Below are 14,842 nucleotides of genomic sequence, written 5' to 3'. Positions count from 1 at the left end.
AGTTAAAATATTTGTAAAATCCTTACATATGTGATAGAGGCGAATCAGTATATTAAGTGAAACAATTTTTAGAATTTGATCTTTTACATGCTGTTTACTACAGTAGAACTTCGGAGTTATGAACACCAGAGTTACAAACTGACCAGTCAACCACACACCTCATTTGGAACTAGAAGTACACAGTCAGACAGCATCATAAACAAAAAATAAAAAAAGCAAATACATTACAGTAATGTGTTAAACATAAAGTACTAAAAAAATAAAAGAAAAGCAGCATTATTCTTCTGCGTAGTAAAGTTTCAAAGCTGTTTTAAGTCAATGTTCAGTTGTAAACTTTTGAAAGAAAAACCATAACATTTTGTTCAGAGTTATAAACATTTCAGAGTTACCAACACCTCAAGAATGAATCATAGAATCATAGAATATCAGGGTTGGAAGGGACCTCAGGAGGTCATCTAGTTCAACCCCCTGCTCAAAGCAGGACCAATTCCCAACTAAATCATGGAGGCTGTTCGTAAGTAATGGAGGTTTTATTGTACTTTCATTTCTCTCAGGGTAGACAATAACGACAAATAAGTTTTGTTTTTAATGTCTAGTCATTTCCTCTTTAGTTTTTATAGACTATTTTGCTTGGGTTGCAAACAGTTGGTGTGGGGGACGGACGGAAAATGTGGTTAGAAAAGTTGCTTTTTTTAGACTAGGTTGAACACCTATTATTAGTGTTTGATTTAAATAAAAGGCAAAAAGATATTACCACTTTGACTTTCATAATTAACCTCCCTTCCCCAATACAAAGTACCTTATAACTGAGGAGGCTGATCTTCTGCCTTTTCTTACTCCTAATACTTTTTTCACAGGAGTAAGGGAGGGTCCTTAGGGCTTCTCTACACTTACAGTGCTGCAGCTGCACCCATGCAGCTGTGGTTCTTAGTGAAGCTATCTACACTGACAAGAGAGCTTTGTCCCTTGGCATAGGTACTCCAACTCCCCAAGAGATGGTAGCCATGTCAATGGGAGACACTCTCCCATTAATGTAGTGCTGTCTACACCAAGGGCTAGGTGGGTATTACTATTTTGCTCAGGCAATATACATTTGTACTGTAGACCAAGCCTCAGATTATACATTATATCATACCATATTATGTCAGGCAAATATACATGAACGGAAGGAAAATCTCCCTAGAGAGAATTTACTTGTTTTTATAGGGGGAAAAATTGTAAGTCTGGCTACCATAATATTGCATCAATAGTCCAGGGCCGGCTCCAGGCACCAGCACAGCAAGCAGGTGCCTGGGGCGGCCAATGAAGAGGGGTGGCACGTCCAGCCCTTCGGCGGCATTTCGGCCGAAGTGCCACCGATCGTGATCACGGCTTTTTTTTTTTTCTTCACCGCTTGGGGTGGCAAAAACCCTGGCGCCTGCCCTGCAATAGTCAACAGGTGTCCTCTCCAAAGCTCCATTTCTCTCTCCATTTATTATTGGTAGAAAAGCTGCCCTCACTAAATTTATTACTGCCCCAGACTAGCTTCTTAAGTGCTATGAACTGAATTATACTGGACTAGTTGAGTCATGAAAGTGAGATTTGTGTACAGAGGAAACAAGCTTACTCATAAAGTCCCTTCGATAGCTCAGCTGGTAGAGCGGAGGACTGTAGAGGTGTTGCCTGCGGGAATCCTTAGGTCGCTGGTTCGATTCCGGCTCGAAGGAGACATGATTTTGTAGAATCCCTTGTCAGTAACATTTGCCCTATAAGGGGTGTTTTCCTCCCTCTGCAGACTGTGCGGTTCACGTGCATTTTATTAGTCCTGAGTCACTGGCATGCGAAAGAGCTCCTGAGTGGAAGTGGTTACTGATCACAACCAGCCCCGCTGCCTCCCTGCAAGCGCCAGCCCTAGCAGCTAAGGGGGAGAGGGCTGCGGCCTGGGAGCCAAGAGCGGCAGCAGCAGAGCCCGGAGAGGGCTGTGAGCTTATTGCGCAGCCCCAGTGGAACAAGCAGCCGCTGTTTCCCACCGTAAGGCTTGGCGGGAGGGAAAACTCACTCCCCCAGCATGCAGCGCGCTATGTCCAGCCTCCCCGCTCCGGGTCCATCCCTGTCTGGCTCTATGCCCCGCCTCCTCCTTCCCTACTGGTCGCACCCCTTTCCCCGCTGGCGCGGTGCCCCGCCTCGATCTCGTGCGGCCCCCACAGCCAATGGGGTTGCAGTCCGCGTGCGCAGATTCAAACGGTGACTCTGGAAGGAGGCTGGGCGCGAGATTCGGCGGCACGGACAAAACCAGCAGCGAGTGTGGCGGCGGCGGCGGCGGCGGAGCAGCTGGAGAGGCGCGGCCGGGACGGGCACGGGGGAAGCTGCGGCGGCGGGGGACGCAGCTGGAGCCGGGGCCGTTGTGACGGGGCCTTGGAGCCGCAGTTTGGACCCGGACAAGAAGCGTCCGCAGCCCCCGATCCTGTCCCCGCAGCCGGGCCGGGCTAAGCCATGTTCTGTGTGCGGGGGGCCGGGCCAGGCCGGGGCTAGGAGCTGCTGCCGGTGGAGGCGGTGGGGTTAGATGCGCTGGAGTCTCCGGGAGCGGTAGAGGGAGCCGCCCCCTCCCCCTCCCCCCGGACGGTGTGTGACGGGGACGGGCGCCACGACCGGCACAGACTCCCGAGCCCGTGCGTGAGCCCCGGGGCAGCGTGAGGAGCCCGGGCGAGGAGCCGCGCAGCTCTGTTCGCCAGCCCGCCTCCGCCCCCTCCCTATGGTGCGCCTAGAGGATGGCGAAGAGACCGCGCAGGTGAGTAACGCCCCCGACTGGCCGGCCCGCCTGCCCTGGCTCAGGTATCTCCGGGTCTTGGTCCCAAATCCCTGCTCCCTCCCCGGTCTCAGCGCTTTCTGTCTTCCGCGCCCAGGTGGTACCTGTCCCCTGCACTCCCCGCCGGGTCCGCTCTCCGCTGTGGGGCAGGTAAGTCCGCCCTGCCCCCACCCCTCGTCCCCCTTCATCTTTCTCCCCAGACCAGAGGCGCAGACTCTCCTCTTACCCAGTTGTCCTTCCCCGTGCTCAGTTGTCACTGCCCATTCTCCGCGCCCCGCAGCGGTCCCGATCCCATCTGCATCACCCCCATCTGCTGTCACCCGCCTGTCACTACGCAGGTGTTCCCTGACTTCTCCATCTTCGCTGCATGTTGGATCCCCCATCCATGTCTTTCCCATGTTACCCCGTACCCCAGACATAAAGGTAACTTCATCTTCTCTTTTCCCGCAGGTAATACACTTCCCACACAATAGTTGTTTTTGTCAGTTTTTCCTACTTCTTCCATAACTTTCCTGATCCTTTCCCTCTCTGCTTTCACACACACCTGCTGGGAAGCTAGGCTTGACCATAATCAACCATGTGCTTTTAATATTCTTTGTCTTAACTAATTCCTAATTTTAAAAAAAAACACAGACTGTTTCTCTAGTCCTGGCATGTGCACTGATTGAAAGAAAGCTACATGGGGTTCTTTCTCTATAGCTGGGGATCTATGAGAGAAAGTGTGTTTATTCAGCTGCAAACATTGAGAGCTGTTCTAGATAAATCCTCAATTTTGCAGGAGCCTGTGTGTTTCCTAAAAATTCAGATTTTGAATATAAAATGAAACTAAATGTATTAATATAGTTACTGCTGTCTTCAGTTTTTTTTCTAGCTGTGGACTTCCGTAGTGTTACTTGTTTTTAAAAAAAATAAATTTTTGAAAACTGATAAGGAAATACAGAAGGGGATTTATAAGGTTGATAAAGGAAGAGCAGGGTAAATGGTTAATATTAGTTATGAAAACTATTAGGTTTTGACCTTCCACACTATTTGGAGGTTGCTGTGGATTCGTATTGTGCATAGGAGTGAAGAAATTATAGTTTGGTGGTTGCTACATAAGAATCTGATACTGTATTTTTCTTCCTGAGGAGATCAGGTTTATTACAAGTACACTATAAATTCATAGTTTTTGTTGAAAAACTGCAGTGGGAGAGGAAAGTAATATGTTTGCCCTGTAATTGTTTCAAGGAACACAAAAATATCTGAGAAACTAGAGATGATCAACTACCTTAATATAGGTATCATATAACATCAGACATTCCATCGACAATATTGTACCCAGTATACCGTCTGGAGCTTCTCTCTTTTTCTAACAGAAGTTGGTCCACTAAAAGTTATTACCTCATCCACCTTGTCTCTCTGGTGTTTAGGAGCTAAGCAAGACTTGCTAGTCTTTCTGTAAGTGCTAACATGCTGTCAGTGAATATTGAATTGTGAAGAATTTACATTTCTTGCTAGATAATTAAAATAGTTGTGCATAGAGGATGAACTCATCTGCTACAGATTGGTAACACCAGAACAAAAATTATATGTTGGCATATAATAACATGACCTGAAAGAACGGGTGCAAACTGCTTTTGGGATTGCTAATTTAGTACAAAAGTAAGGAGGCATCTTGATCTTTGAGTTCCAGGTAGGTATAACATTGTCTTTGATTTTTAAAATGAGAGAAGTTTTCATTTATTAATGCATCTGCAAGCTCTTCAGCTTCATAATAAAGAGGGACACTGAAGCCTAGAATCTTAATGTAAAAAGTCTTTTGACTATTAGAATTGAATTATTGAAATTTAACTTATGTACACCTCTACCCCGATATAATGCTGTCCTCGGGAACCAAAAAAATCCTACTGTGAAATAGGTGAAACCGTGTTACATCGAACTTTCTTCGATCTGTCGGAGTGCGCAGCCCTACGCCCCCCCCCCCCCCCCCCCCCGGAGCACTGCTTTACCGTGTTATAGCGGGTCGCGTTATATCGGGGTAGAGGTGTATTTTGTTTACTCTTTCAAACAGCTTGGTGAAATTAAATGGCTCCGTTTCACTTTCTGTTTTCGTGCACTAATTCAATACAGTTTCAGTTCACAACACTACAGAGGAATGATCAAGTAAATTGTAATCACTGAAATTTTAAAAAATCCATTCATATTAGGTTGTGAGGGTTTTTTTAAACTACCTTTTGATTACTTAAGCACATATGTAATTTTTGGACCTAACCTGTTTGTGTCCTAGTCTAAGCAAATCTATAAGCTACAAATTCCTGTTTGTTTTCAGACTGAGATGAGTGGGGTACAAGAAATTTTAATATGTGGACTCTAGTGTAGATACTCTTCTCTCTGTGAAATTTAAACAATCTTTGGGCTGTGTAGAATGCATTTGTCTTTTTGTAGAACGTTCAAGTGAATAGTTCTTAACTGCCACTGTAGGCAGGGCTGTGTATATCTTGAACTGCTGAGGAATCCACTGCTGGCTGTGATATGCTCCATTTCCAGAATCTAGATATTATTTTTAAAAAAATTGTTCCTAGCACACGGTAGCCAAGAGAACCTTAAATATATAAAACAAATGTAAGAAGATTCTCTGTGGTCTTCCTGAGGCTGTAGACAGCCTGAAATAATGCTTCAAAGATGTGACCTGCCCCATTCACCTCAGTGATGTTAATTCTGATTTTTAATTGACAGTTTAGATGTAAGCATTGTACATTATTTTAGTAGAAACATCCAACTAATATTATTGCATAATTCCATGTTATCGCCCACATCTGGTGTCAAAAGTGCCAACTGTGCCCTACCACTTGCCAAAACATCCAGCTTTACTCATAGAAACTTCTACAGTGTGATTTTTGTTTCTTAAAAACAAACACGCACCCATCCATCCCGTGGTCTACTGGGAATGTAGGGTAGTGTAAATTATATTGAGTTTAATATCAAATAACAATTGATTATATTCATTTTCATATTTCATTTGAGAAAAAAATTACATTTTAAAAATATATCAAAGTTGCTCCAGAGTTTTCTATTCACCATACTAGAATGCCACAGCGACCAGGAACTATGGTGTTGCTGCATAATTTTTGTCAGGCTTTTCACAGAGTGTACTGATTCTTGGCTATAATTCAAATACAGATAAGCTTTAGTGTTTTGTTTTGTTTTTTAATTGCCTTCCAAAATAGTATTGTATTAAATAGTTTGACCCAGAAATGGTAGTATTTGAAGATGTAGATTAGTAAGACTAGTGTCTCTAGACCAGTGGGTTGTGTGTGTTGGGCAGTAGTTAAAACAGGAAGAGATACTTCAAGACGTATGCTTTGTTTGCTCTGTCACCACTATTTTGCAGGTGGCCTAAGCACAAAGCTTTCTGTTCTTTCAAGTCAGAATAATCTTTAAGGGGTTAATATTAGACGTTATTATCAAGTGTTCATTGTAAACCATTTAAACAGCAAGATATTTGCTTATTAATTATCAATATTTTAAAAATTAATGTTGGTAAAATAGTCATTCAAATGTGTAAAGCATTTAAAGGATGCCTTTTTGATGTGGGAAATGAGAGACATTAGATTAACTGTACTGTAACATAATTGGGAGAACTATACAAAACAGTATCTTATTGTCTATTTCATTACCTGATTCAGATGAATTGGCCCTTTTTCGGCAGCCTACTCTTTGTAATAGCTTTAGACTCCTTTTGTGAGTTGTTAACTTAATTTTGGTCCACTATGCAGTGCTTAAATTATGGAGATCATGTTCACAGAGTGTAACCACATAGAGACAATTGAGTTGTAATTTTAAGTGTACTTTGTGGCTTACTTGAGGTGAAAAAGGGTAGTATCAACATGCAATTGCTGAGCCTGAGTGTAGAGGTGGAGTGTGTGTGTGGGGGTAGAGGTGTGGGCAGGGAGAAAAAAGAAATTAAGGCTTGGGGTACAGCTTTCAAAAGCACTTAGGAGACTAAATCCCATTAAAAGCCAAATGGATTTATGTTGAAAGTCAATGGGACTTATGTCCTATTGAAAGTTGTATCCAAAACCTTAAGTCTTTTCTCTTTACAACTTTGGGTACAACTTTCCTAAGAACCTAAGAGAGTTAGGTTTCAAAGTCCCATTGACTTCAAACGTATGTACTTTTTTTTATATTTGACTATTAATGGGACTTAGATGCTTTTGAAAATTTTTGAATTTTCTTTTTTATAGACTGGACATTTCTTATTACAGTAAAATTGAAAAACAAATATGAAAGTAGATTACACTCAAAGTGATCACTGTAAAATAATCATGCTGTCCTTAAGTAGTGGGAAGGATTTGTTATAGATCATTAAACATGTATATTTGTGATTAAAAAAAATCAAAGTACTTTTAGTGACAAATTAAAAGCGGGGAAAATAATGCAGTTGTAAAGGAGGGGGGACAAGAATGAGTTAAACCATTACACACCTCTGTGTGCTCCTCTGTGTAACTGAGTTTGTTTACAAAGTGAAGGTTGTGAAGTATTATACCACTTCTCCAGTAGATGGAGCATACTCAACACGAAGGCACAAAGGTCACTACCTGTTTCTACCATTTCTTTCCTCTGACTATCAGGTAAGGAGCTCAGCACTGTAGTTTCAGTTCTGCTGCTTGCTCAGCTAAATTTTGTTCATCTGATATTATACTTCGTCGTTAGTTTTTGTATTTTTCTTTTATTTTTGAAAGGAACCCCTACTCATGGTCTCAGTTTGACTTTTCAGGATTCCATTGGATTTTTTTTCCTTTTGCTTGGCTCATATTTTTTCTTAAGTTGACCCCTAGATAAGGGTGTATATCTCATAATTTTTTCCTGCCTCCCATCTTCAGAGACTGAATTATTCCTCTGCAGCTCTTCCATTCTAAGATTCACAGTAAGAAGGTTCAGGCTTGGTTGTGCGCTCTTTGATACGCTGGTTACTGCTTGTTGCAAGCATTTTATCTAGGTTCCGATACAGACATTGTATAGCAGAGTGTATTTTTGTGGGTCTGGATTTAGTGATCATGAAAGGATTAAAGGAAAAAAAAAAAAAGAATCTAGAAGACATTGCTTCCACTAGAGTAACATCCTTAGGTTAAACAAAGCGGGGCACCTGCCATAACTCATAGTGTGACTGTCATATACTCTCTAAAATTCCTAAGTATTGTTTTAAAAGTACATACTTTAATTGGTGTTTTAACCTAGAACTTGCACTTGTGTACATCAAAGTACATGTCATAGCATGTCTGTGTGAATTAAGAAAGTTGAAACATGGCATTAATCTGTGGATTTACTAGACTAGAAAACCATTTTGTTATGGCCCTAATGCACCTAGTTATTTGCTATGCCTAGCTGACACACTGTTGGATAATATGTTTAAAAAAAAAAGCCTAAAAAGTGAGGTTAAGCAAATCTTTTGCTTCAGTTTAAGTTTTTAGAAATTTTCTGCCTATTCCTCACAATATATAGTTCTGCAAAATTGACTAGGTACCTTGTGGGGTTTATTACTTACCTTTGAAGCATAGGATATGAAGTGGATATCCTATACTGGATAAGACAATGTTCTGACTTTGTTCGTACAAATTTTATACTTCATTCTATATATCTTCCAGAGATGCACCAGATGCACAGATTACAACCAAAATCCTCTCTGGTTTCTTGAGTTATTGGTGGTCAGTATTAATTTAAAATATATTTCTAGTTTGTTTAAACTGTTCTGTTTGTTTAAACCTGCAGTGAGGAAGAAGATGACAACCTTCAGTATGCAGATCATGACTATGAAGTACCACAGCAAAAAGGGTTGAAGAAGATATGTAACAGAGTAAAATGGACACGTGATGAGGTAATACTTGACCAGATAACTTTACTTTTTTATATCCTACCAAAATGCTATATTTCTCAGCTGATATTATGTCTTTACAGGATGAGAAGCTAAAGAAGCTGGTAGAACAAAATGGTACAGATGATTGGACTTTCATTGCTAGTCATCTACAAGTAAGTGTGAAGTATAATTTTTTTAATGAAAGGGTCTACCATGATATGTCTAATTTGGAGATGACTGGCTATGAAGCAGTTTTTATGGGGAGGCATACATGACTGCTATATTTGACTATTCTATGGATACCTGTAACTTGGGCTGGGACAGCCAAGTCCCAAACCCTCGAGGCTTATTGAGTAAGACCAAGACTTTGACTTCCTATTAATTTCAGGAGTGAAGCCAGCAGCTTGTGAAGCACCAGTGTGCTATGCTCATGTCTGCCATTATATCTGAAGTGGGTTGCTGCATTCTGAATCATTTGCAGTCTTCATGTGGGGTTACAGTCAAGTCCAAGTTGTGGATTGAAGTAGTTTAACTAGGAGGTGATAAAAGTGCAAATCAATCAAAATCCTCCTTTCAGATGTGAAAGGAAAAAGAGGTTATTTTTTTTGACCAAAGGAGGATTCTTTATCATTGTGGCAATCTTTGTCCGGGAGCTATGAGGAAACCACCTCAAACCTAAGGCTTTGTACCAATTTGGCAACCTGTGGTCTTACTCCCTCAGTTGATAAGGTTAGCGTAATATCCAGTTTCCAATCCTCTCCCCCACCCCCTTCCTACTAAAACCCATCCACCCCTTTTGTGGAGTTGAGTTTAAACTAGCAGCTTTATCCATCTGAGGATCTTTTCCACGCATTGGGATATGGTGGTGGGCTGCATTAATGGAGAATAACTGCCACGTGCATATTGATGGCACTGAAGTCCATGGCTTCTTATTTTTCCCAATTTTCCTCATGATGAAGAGGGGGAGAGAGCGAGTATTGAGTCTTGTTGGCCATGGCATGATCAGTCTGGGTAAGGCAGAGCTGGTGTTCATTTTGGTATTGGGATTTGTGTGGCAAACAAATGAATAGAATGAGTACTTTCTGATATTGCATGTCAAAAGCACCATATGGTCACTGGTATCAAGTGACAGATCTACACAGTACTGTAAGCTTAGGGTAAATTTACAGTCTGGGTAGATAGTCTTGCACTAGCGCAGCATGAGCTAGCGCATTAACAATAGCAGTGTGGATGTGGTTCAGGCTGGGGCTCAGGCTCTGAAGCACACCCAACCCTCTAGGCTTCAAATTCAGAGCCTCAACGTCCACACAGCTATCTTTAACATGCTAGCTCAGGGGTCGGCAACCTTTCAGAAGTGGTGTGCAGAGTCTTCATTTATTCACTGTAATTTAAGGTTTCGCGTGCCAGTAATATAGTTTAACGTTTTTAGAAGGTCTCTTTCTATAAGTCTATAATATATAACTAAACTATTGTTGTATGTAAACTATTGTTGTATGTAAAGTAAATAACTTTTTTAAAATGTGTAAGAAGCTTCATTTAAAATTAAATTAAAATGCAGACCCCCCCCCCAGACCAGTGGCCAGGACCCGGGCAGTGTGAGTGCCACTGAAAATCAGCTTGCATGTCGCCTTTGGCGAATTTGTGTGGTACTCTTCTGGAATGTGATTGTGATTGATCCAGGATGATGAAGATGACAGTGCTGCTGGAATTTGGGTGCCACTAGTTTCTCAGTGACTTCACTAAGAAAACGAGGGGTTGGAATATATTCAATAAATGGCAAGGTTATTGATGCCAAGAGCAGATTTCATGGTTGACTCATCTTTGCCTTCTAAAGTGAATGTAATAGTTAACCTTTTGAAGGCATTGATGCTTTTAGTTCTATTGCTGGTGGGGGAGTGGCACTGTATGTGAAAGAAAGTATAGAGTCAAACGAAGTAAAAAGTGTAAATGAACCAAACTGTACCATAGAATCTCTATGGGTAGGAATTCCATGCTTGAAGAATAAGAATATAGCAGTAGGGATATACTACTGACCAGGTTGGTGATAATGACTGTGAAATGCTCAGTGAGATCAGAGAGACTATAAAAATAAAAAACTTAATAATAATGGGGAATTTCAGCTATCCCCATATTGACTGGGTACATGTCACCTCAGGAGGGGATGCAGAGATAAAGTTTCCTGGCACTTTAAATGGCTGATTCTTGGAGCAGCTAGTCCTGGAACCCAGAAGAGGAGAGGCAATTCTTGCTTTAGATCTAAGTGGAGCACAGGATCTGGTCCAAGAGGTGAATATAGCTGAACCATAACATAGTAAAACTTAATATCCCGGAGGGGTGGGGGGGAGGGAAGAGGGAGAAAACACCAAAGCAGCCCACCATAGTAGCATTTAATTTCAGAAAGGAGAGCACCACAAAAATGTGGAAGTTAGTGAAACAGAAATTAAAAGGTACAGTGCCAAAAGTGAAATCTCTGCAAGCTGTATGGAAACTTTTTAGACATCATAATAGAAGCTCAATTTAATTGTATACCTCAAATTAAAAAACATAGTAAGAGGACCAAAAAAGTGCCACCATGGCTAAACAACCAAGTATAAGAAGCAGTTAGAGGCAAAAGGCATCTTTAAAAAGCGGAAGTGTAAAATTATAATTAGGAAGGCCAAAAAAGAATTTGAACACCTAGCCAAGGACTCAGAAAATAACAGTAAAAAAAAAGAAATTAAGTACATCAGAAGCAGGAAACCTACTAAACAACTGGTGGGGCCATTGGACGATTGAGATGCTAAAGGAGCACTCAAGATGAGGTAATCGCAGAAAAACTACATGAATTCTTTGCATCGGTCTTCACAGCTGAGGATGTGAGGGAGATTCCCAAACCTGAGCCATTCTTTTTAGGTGACAAATCTGAGGAATTGTCCCAGATTGAGGTTTCAGTAGAGGAGGTTTTGGAACAAATTGATAAATAAGTCACCAGAACCAGATGGTATTCATCCGACAATTCTGAAGGAACTCAGATGTGAAATTGCAGAACTACTAACTGTAGTATATAACCTATCATTTCAATCAGCTTCTGTACCAGATGACTGGAGAATAGCTAATGTATGCCAATTTTTTAAAAAGGCTCCAGAGGCGATACCAGCTATTACAGGCCAGTAAGCCTAGCTTTAGTAGGGGGCAAAGTGGTTGAAACTGTAGTAAAGAACACAATTATCAGACACATAGATGAACATGATTTGTTGGGGGAAGAATCAGCGTGGTTTCTGTAAAGGGAAATCGTGCCTCACCAATCTACTAGAATTCTTAGAGGGTGCCATAAAGCATGTGGACAAGGGGGATCCAGTGGATATAGTGTACTTAGATTTTCAGAAAGCCTTTGACAAGGTCCCTCGCTAAAGGCTCTTAAGCAAAGTAAGCTGTAAACGGATAAGAGAAAAGGTCCTCTCCTGGATCAGTAACTGGTTAAAAGATAGGAAACAAATGGTAGGAATAGATGGCTAGTTTTCAGAATGGAGAGGTGTCCCCCAGGGGTCTGTGCTGGGACCAGTACTGTTCAACATATTCATAAATGATCTGGAAAAAGGGGTAAACAGTGAGGTGGCAACATTTGCAGATGATACAAAACTACTCAAGATAGTTGAAGTCCAAAGCAGACTGTGAAGAGTTACAAAGGGATCTTACAAAACTGGGTGACTGGGGAACAAAATGGCAGATGAAATTCAATGCACATTGGAAAACATAATCCCAACTATACATATAAAATGATGGGGTCTAAAGAAAGAGATCTTGGAATCATTGTGGATAGTTCTCTGAAAACATCGGCTCAATGTGTAACGGCAGTTAAAAAAGCAAACAGAATGTTGGGAATCATTAAGAAAGGGATAGATTGGGTGGACAAACTCTTTGGCCCGAGGGACACATCTGGGTATAGAAATTGTATGGCGGGCTATGAATACTCACGAAATTGGGGTTGGGGTGTGGGTGGGGATGAGGGTTCTGGCTGTGGGCGCAGGCTCCGGGGTGGGGCCAGAAATGAGGAGTTCAGGGTGTGGGAGGGGGCTCTGGGGTGGTGAGGGTGCAGGTTGGGGATGAGAGGTCTGGGCTGGGATTGGGGCATGGGGGTGAGGGCTGGGGGTGCAGGCTCTGGGGTAGGACTGAGGATGAGGGGTTTGGAGTGCAAGAGGGTGCTCTAGGCTGGGACTGAGGGGTTTGGAGGGGGATCACGGCTGGGGTTTGGGGGTTGGGGAAGGCTCATCGGTGCAGGCTCCGGGCAGTGCTTACCTCAAGCAGCTCCCAGAAGCAGCGGCATGTCCCCCCACCCCTCTGGCTCCTATGCGGAGGCGCGGTCAGGTGGCTCTGCTGCATGCTGCCTCATCCGCAGGCACCACCCCTGCAGCTCCCATTGGCTGCTGTTCCTGGCCAATGGGAGCTGCGGGGGCGGTGCTTGGGGTGGGGACAGCGTGCAGAGTGGAGTCCCCTGGCTGCACCTATGCGTAGGAGCCAGAGGGGGGACATACTGCTGCTTCTTGGAGCCGCTGGGAGTGGCCTCCAACCCTGTTCCCCAGCTGGAGCGCCGGAGTGGGGCAAGCCCCAGACCCCGCTCCTCAGCGGGAACTTGAAGGCTGGATTAAAACGGCTGGCGGGCCGGATGCGGCCCACGGACTGTAGTTTGCCCACCCCTGGGATAAAAAATAAGACAGAAAATATCATACTATGGATTTTTATAGAGTATGCCCACATCTGGAATACTGCATGCAAATCTGGTCACCCCATATGAAAAAAGTTACATTGGAATTGGAAAAGGTACAGAAAATGGCAACAAAAATGATTAGGAGTACGGAACAGCTTCCGTATCAGGAGAGATTAATAAGACTGGGACTTTTCATCTTGGAAAAGAAAATTATAGAGGTGTATAAAAATCATAACTGGTGTTGAGAAAGTAAATAAGGAAGTGTTATTTACTCATAACACAAGAACTAGGGGTCACCAAATTAAATTAATAGGCAGCAGGTTTAAAACAAACAAAAGGAAGTATTTCTTCACACAAGGCAGAGTCAATCTGTGGATTTCTTTGCCAGAGGATGTTATGAAGGCCAAGACTATAACAGGGTTCAAAAAAGAACTATATAAGTTCGTGGAGGATAGATACATCAATTGCTATTAACCAGGATGGGCAGGGATGCAAAACCATGCTCTGAAGTGTCCCAGCCTCTGTTTTGTCAGAAGCTGGGAATAGGTGAGGGGATTGATCACTCGATGATTTCCTGGTCTGTTCATTCCATCTGAAGCCCCTGGCATTGGTCGCTGTCAGAAGACAGGATACTGGGCTAGATGGACCATTGGTCTGTCCCAGTGTAGCCGTTCATATGTTCTGTGTTCTTATCTTGGGGTTGGGGAGAGGACAGAGAGGTATGTCAGGTGCCCTTTGGTAGCCTACAGCAATCATGAAAGTCACCTTAATGGGTGATTGTATAGATAGTCATTGCTTTCAGTGCTGCTCTCTTGGTGATGAATTCCATCTTAGGTTTTTATCTCAGATAATGACTAGATACAAGGTAATAGGTCTTTTAAATGTGATTTACAGTGGGCCTTATTATATCAGCTGCTGTAAACACAATTTCAGAAGGCATGGAAATGCCCTCAAACCACGATCTCTTAAATATTCTTTTAAAAGATAAATGTTACAACAGTTTTTAACAGAAACAAGTGCCTTAGCTAGTCAGTTTCAAGGAGAGAATAAATTTTACAAGTAACGTTAGTCAATTTCAAGGATTAAATTTAGTTACAAAATTCATTCCATGCAACCTCCATGAAATTCAATACTTTGCCATTTAGACTGTTGTGAATTTTTTTTTAAAAAATTGTGATTTACACAGGGTTCTAGTTATAAACTGAATGAGGTGTTAACTTCAAAAACATTTTAGGAAGTTCACATGATAGAAATGTGACAATTTACTAAAATAACAAGAAATTTTTTTAAGTACTGGCTAAAATTAAATTTGGCTGCTTAAAATTCATCTCTTAAATAAAAGTGGACAGAAGTTTTCAAAGCTGCTGAACACCTGCAGCTCATGCTGGCTTCAATGACGTTTGTGAAACCTTAGTGCTTCTGAATCTAAGGCTCCTTATATACAGATGGCTAATTATGGATCTTAGGGGACTATCCTTAGGCACGCAGGTATGAAAACTTTTGGCTTTTCTCTTCCTTCGTCCTCCTCCTCCATCAGAGA

At 42.2% G+C, this 14,842-nt stretch overlaps 1 protein-coding gene and 1 non-coding gene across 2 annotated transcripts in view; both read left to right on the top strand.

The window, feature by feature from the left end:
• The first annotated feature begins 1,616 nt into the window (after positions 1–1,616).
• TRNAY-GUA lies at positions 1,617–1,706 on the top strand. The gene is given in 2 exon segments: positions 1,617–1,653; positions 1,671–1,706. It is a non-coding gene; the product is annotated as a tRNA-Tyr (tRNA).
• A 644-nt stretch (positions 1,707–2,350) lies between these two features.
• The window catches only part of MYBL1 (MYB proto-oncogene like 1), a 36,372-nt gene continuing 23,880 nt past the window's right edge, over positions 2,351–14,842 (top strand). The window contains exons 1-3 of the mRNA XM_034763022.1: positions 2,351–2,767; positions 8,534–8,639; positions 8,720–8,791. Coding sequence (XP_034618913.1) covers positions 2,748–2,767; positions 8,534–8,639; positions 8,720–8,791 — 198 coding nt within the window. The 5' untranslated portion in view covers positions 2,351–2,747. The remainder of the gene's footprint in view (positions 2,768–8,533; positions 8,640–8,719; positions 8,792–14,842) is intronic.

The sequence above is a fragment of the Trachemys scripta genome, chromosome 2, assembly GCF_013100865.1.
Source record: "Trachemys scripta elegans isolate TJP31775 chromosome 2, CAS_Tse_1.0, whole genome shotgun sequence".
Lineage (NCBI taxonomy): Eukaryota > Metazoa > Chordata > Testudines > Emydidae > Trachemys > Trachemys scripta.
Note: the sequence above shows the minus strand (reverse complement) of the source record. Positions and strands in the feature narration are given on the sequence as shown.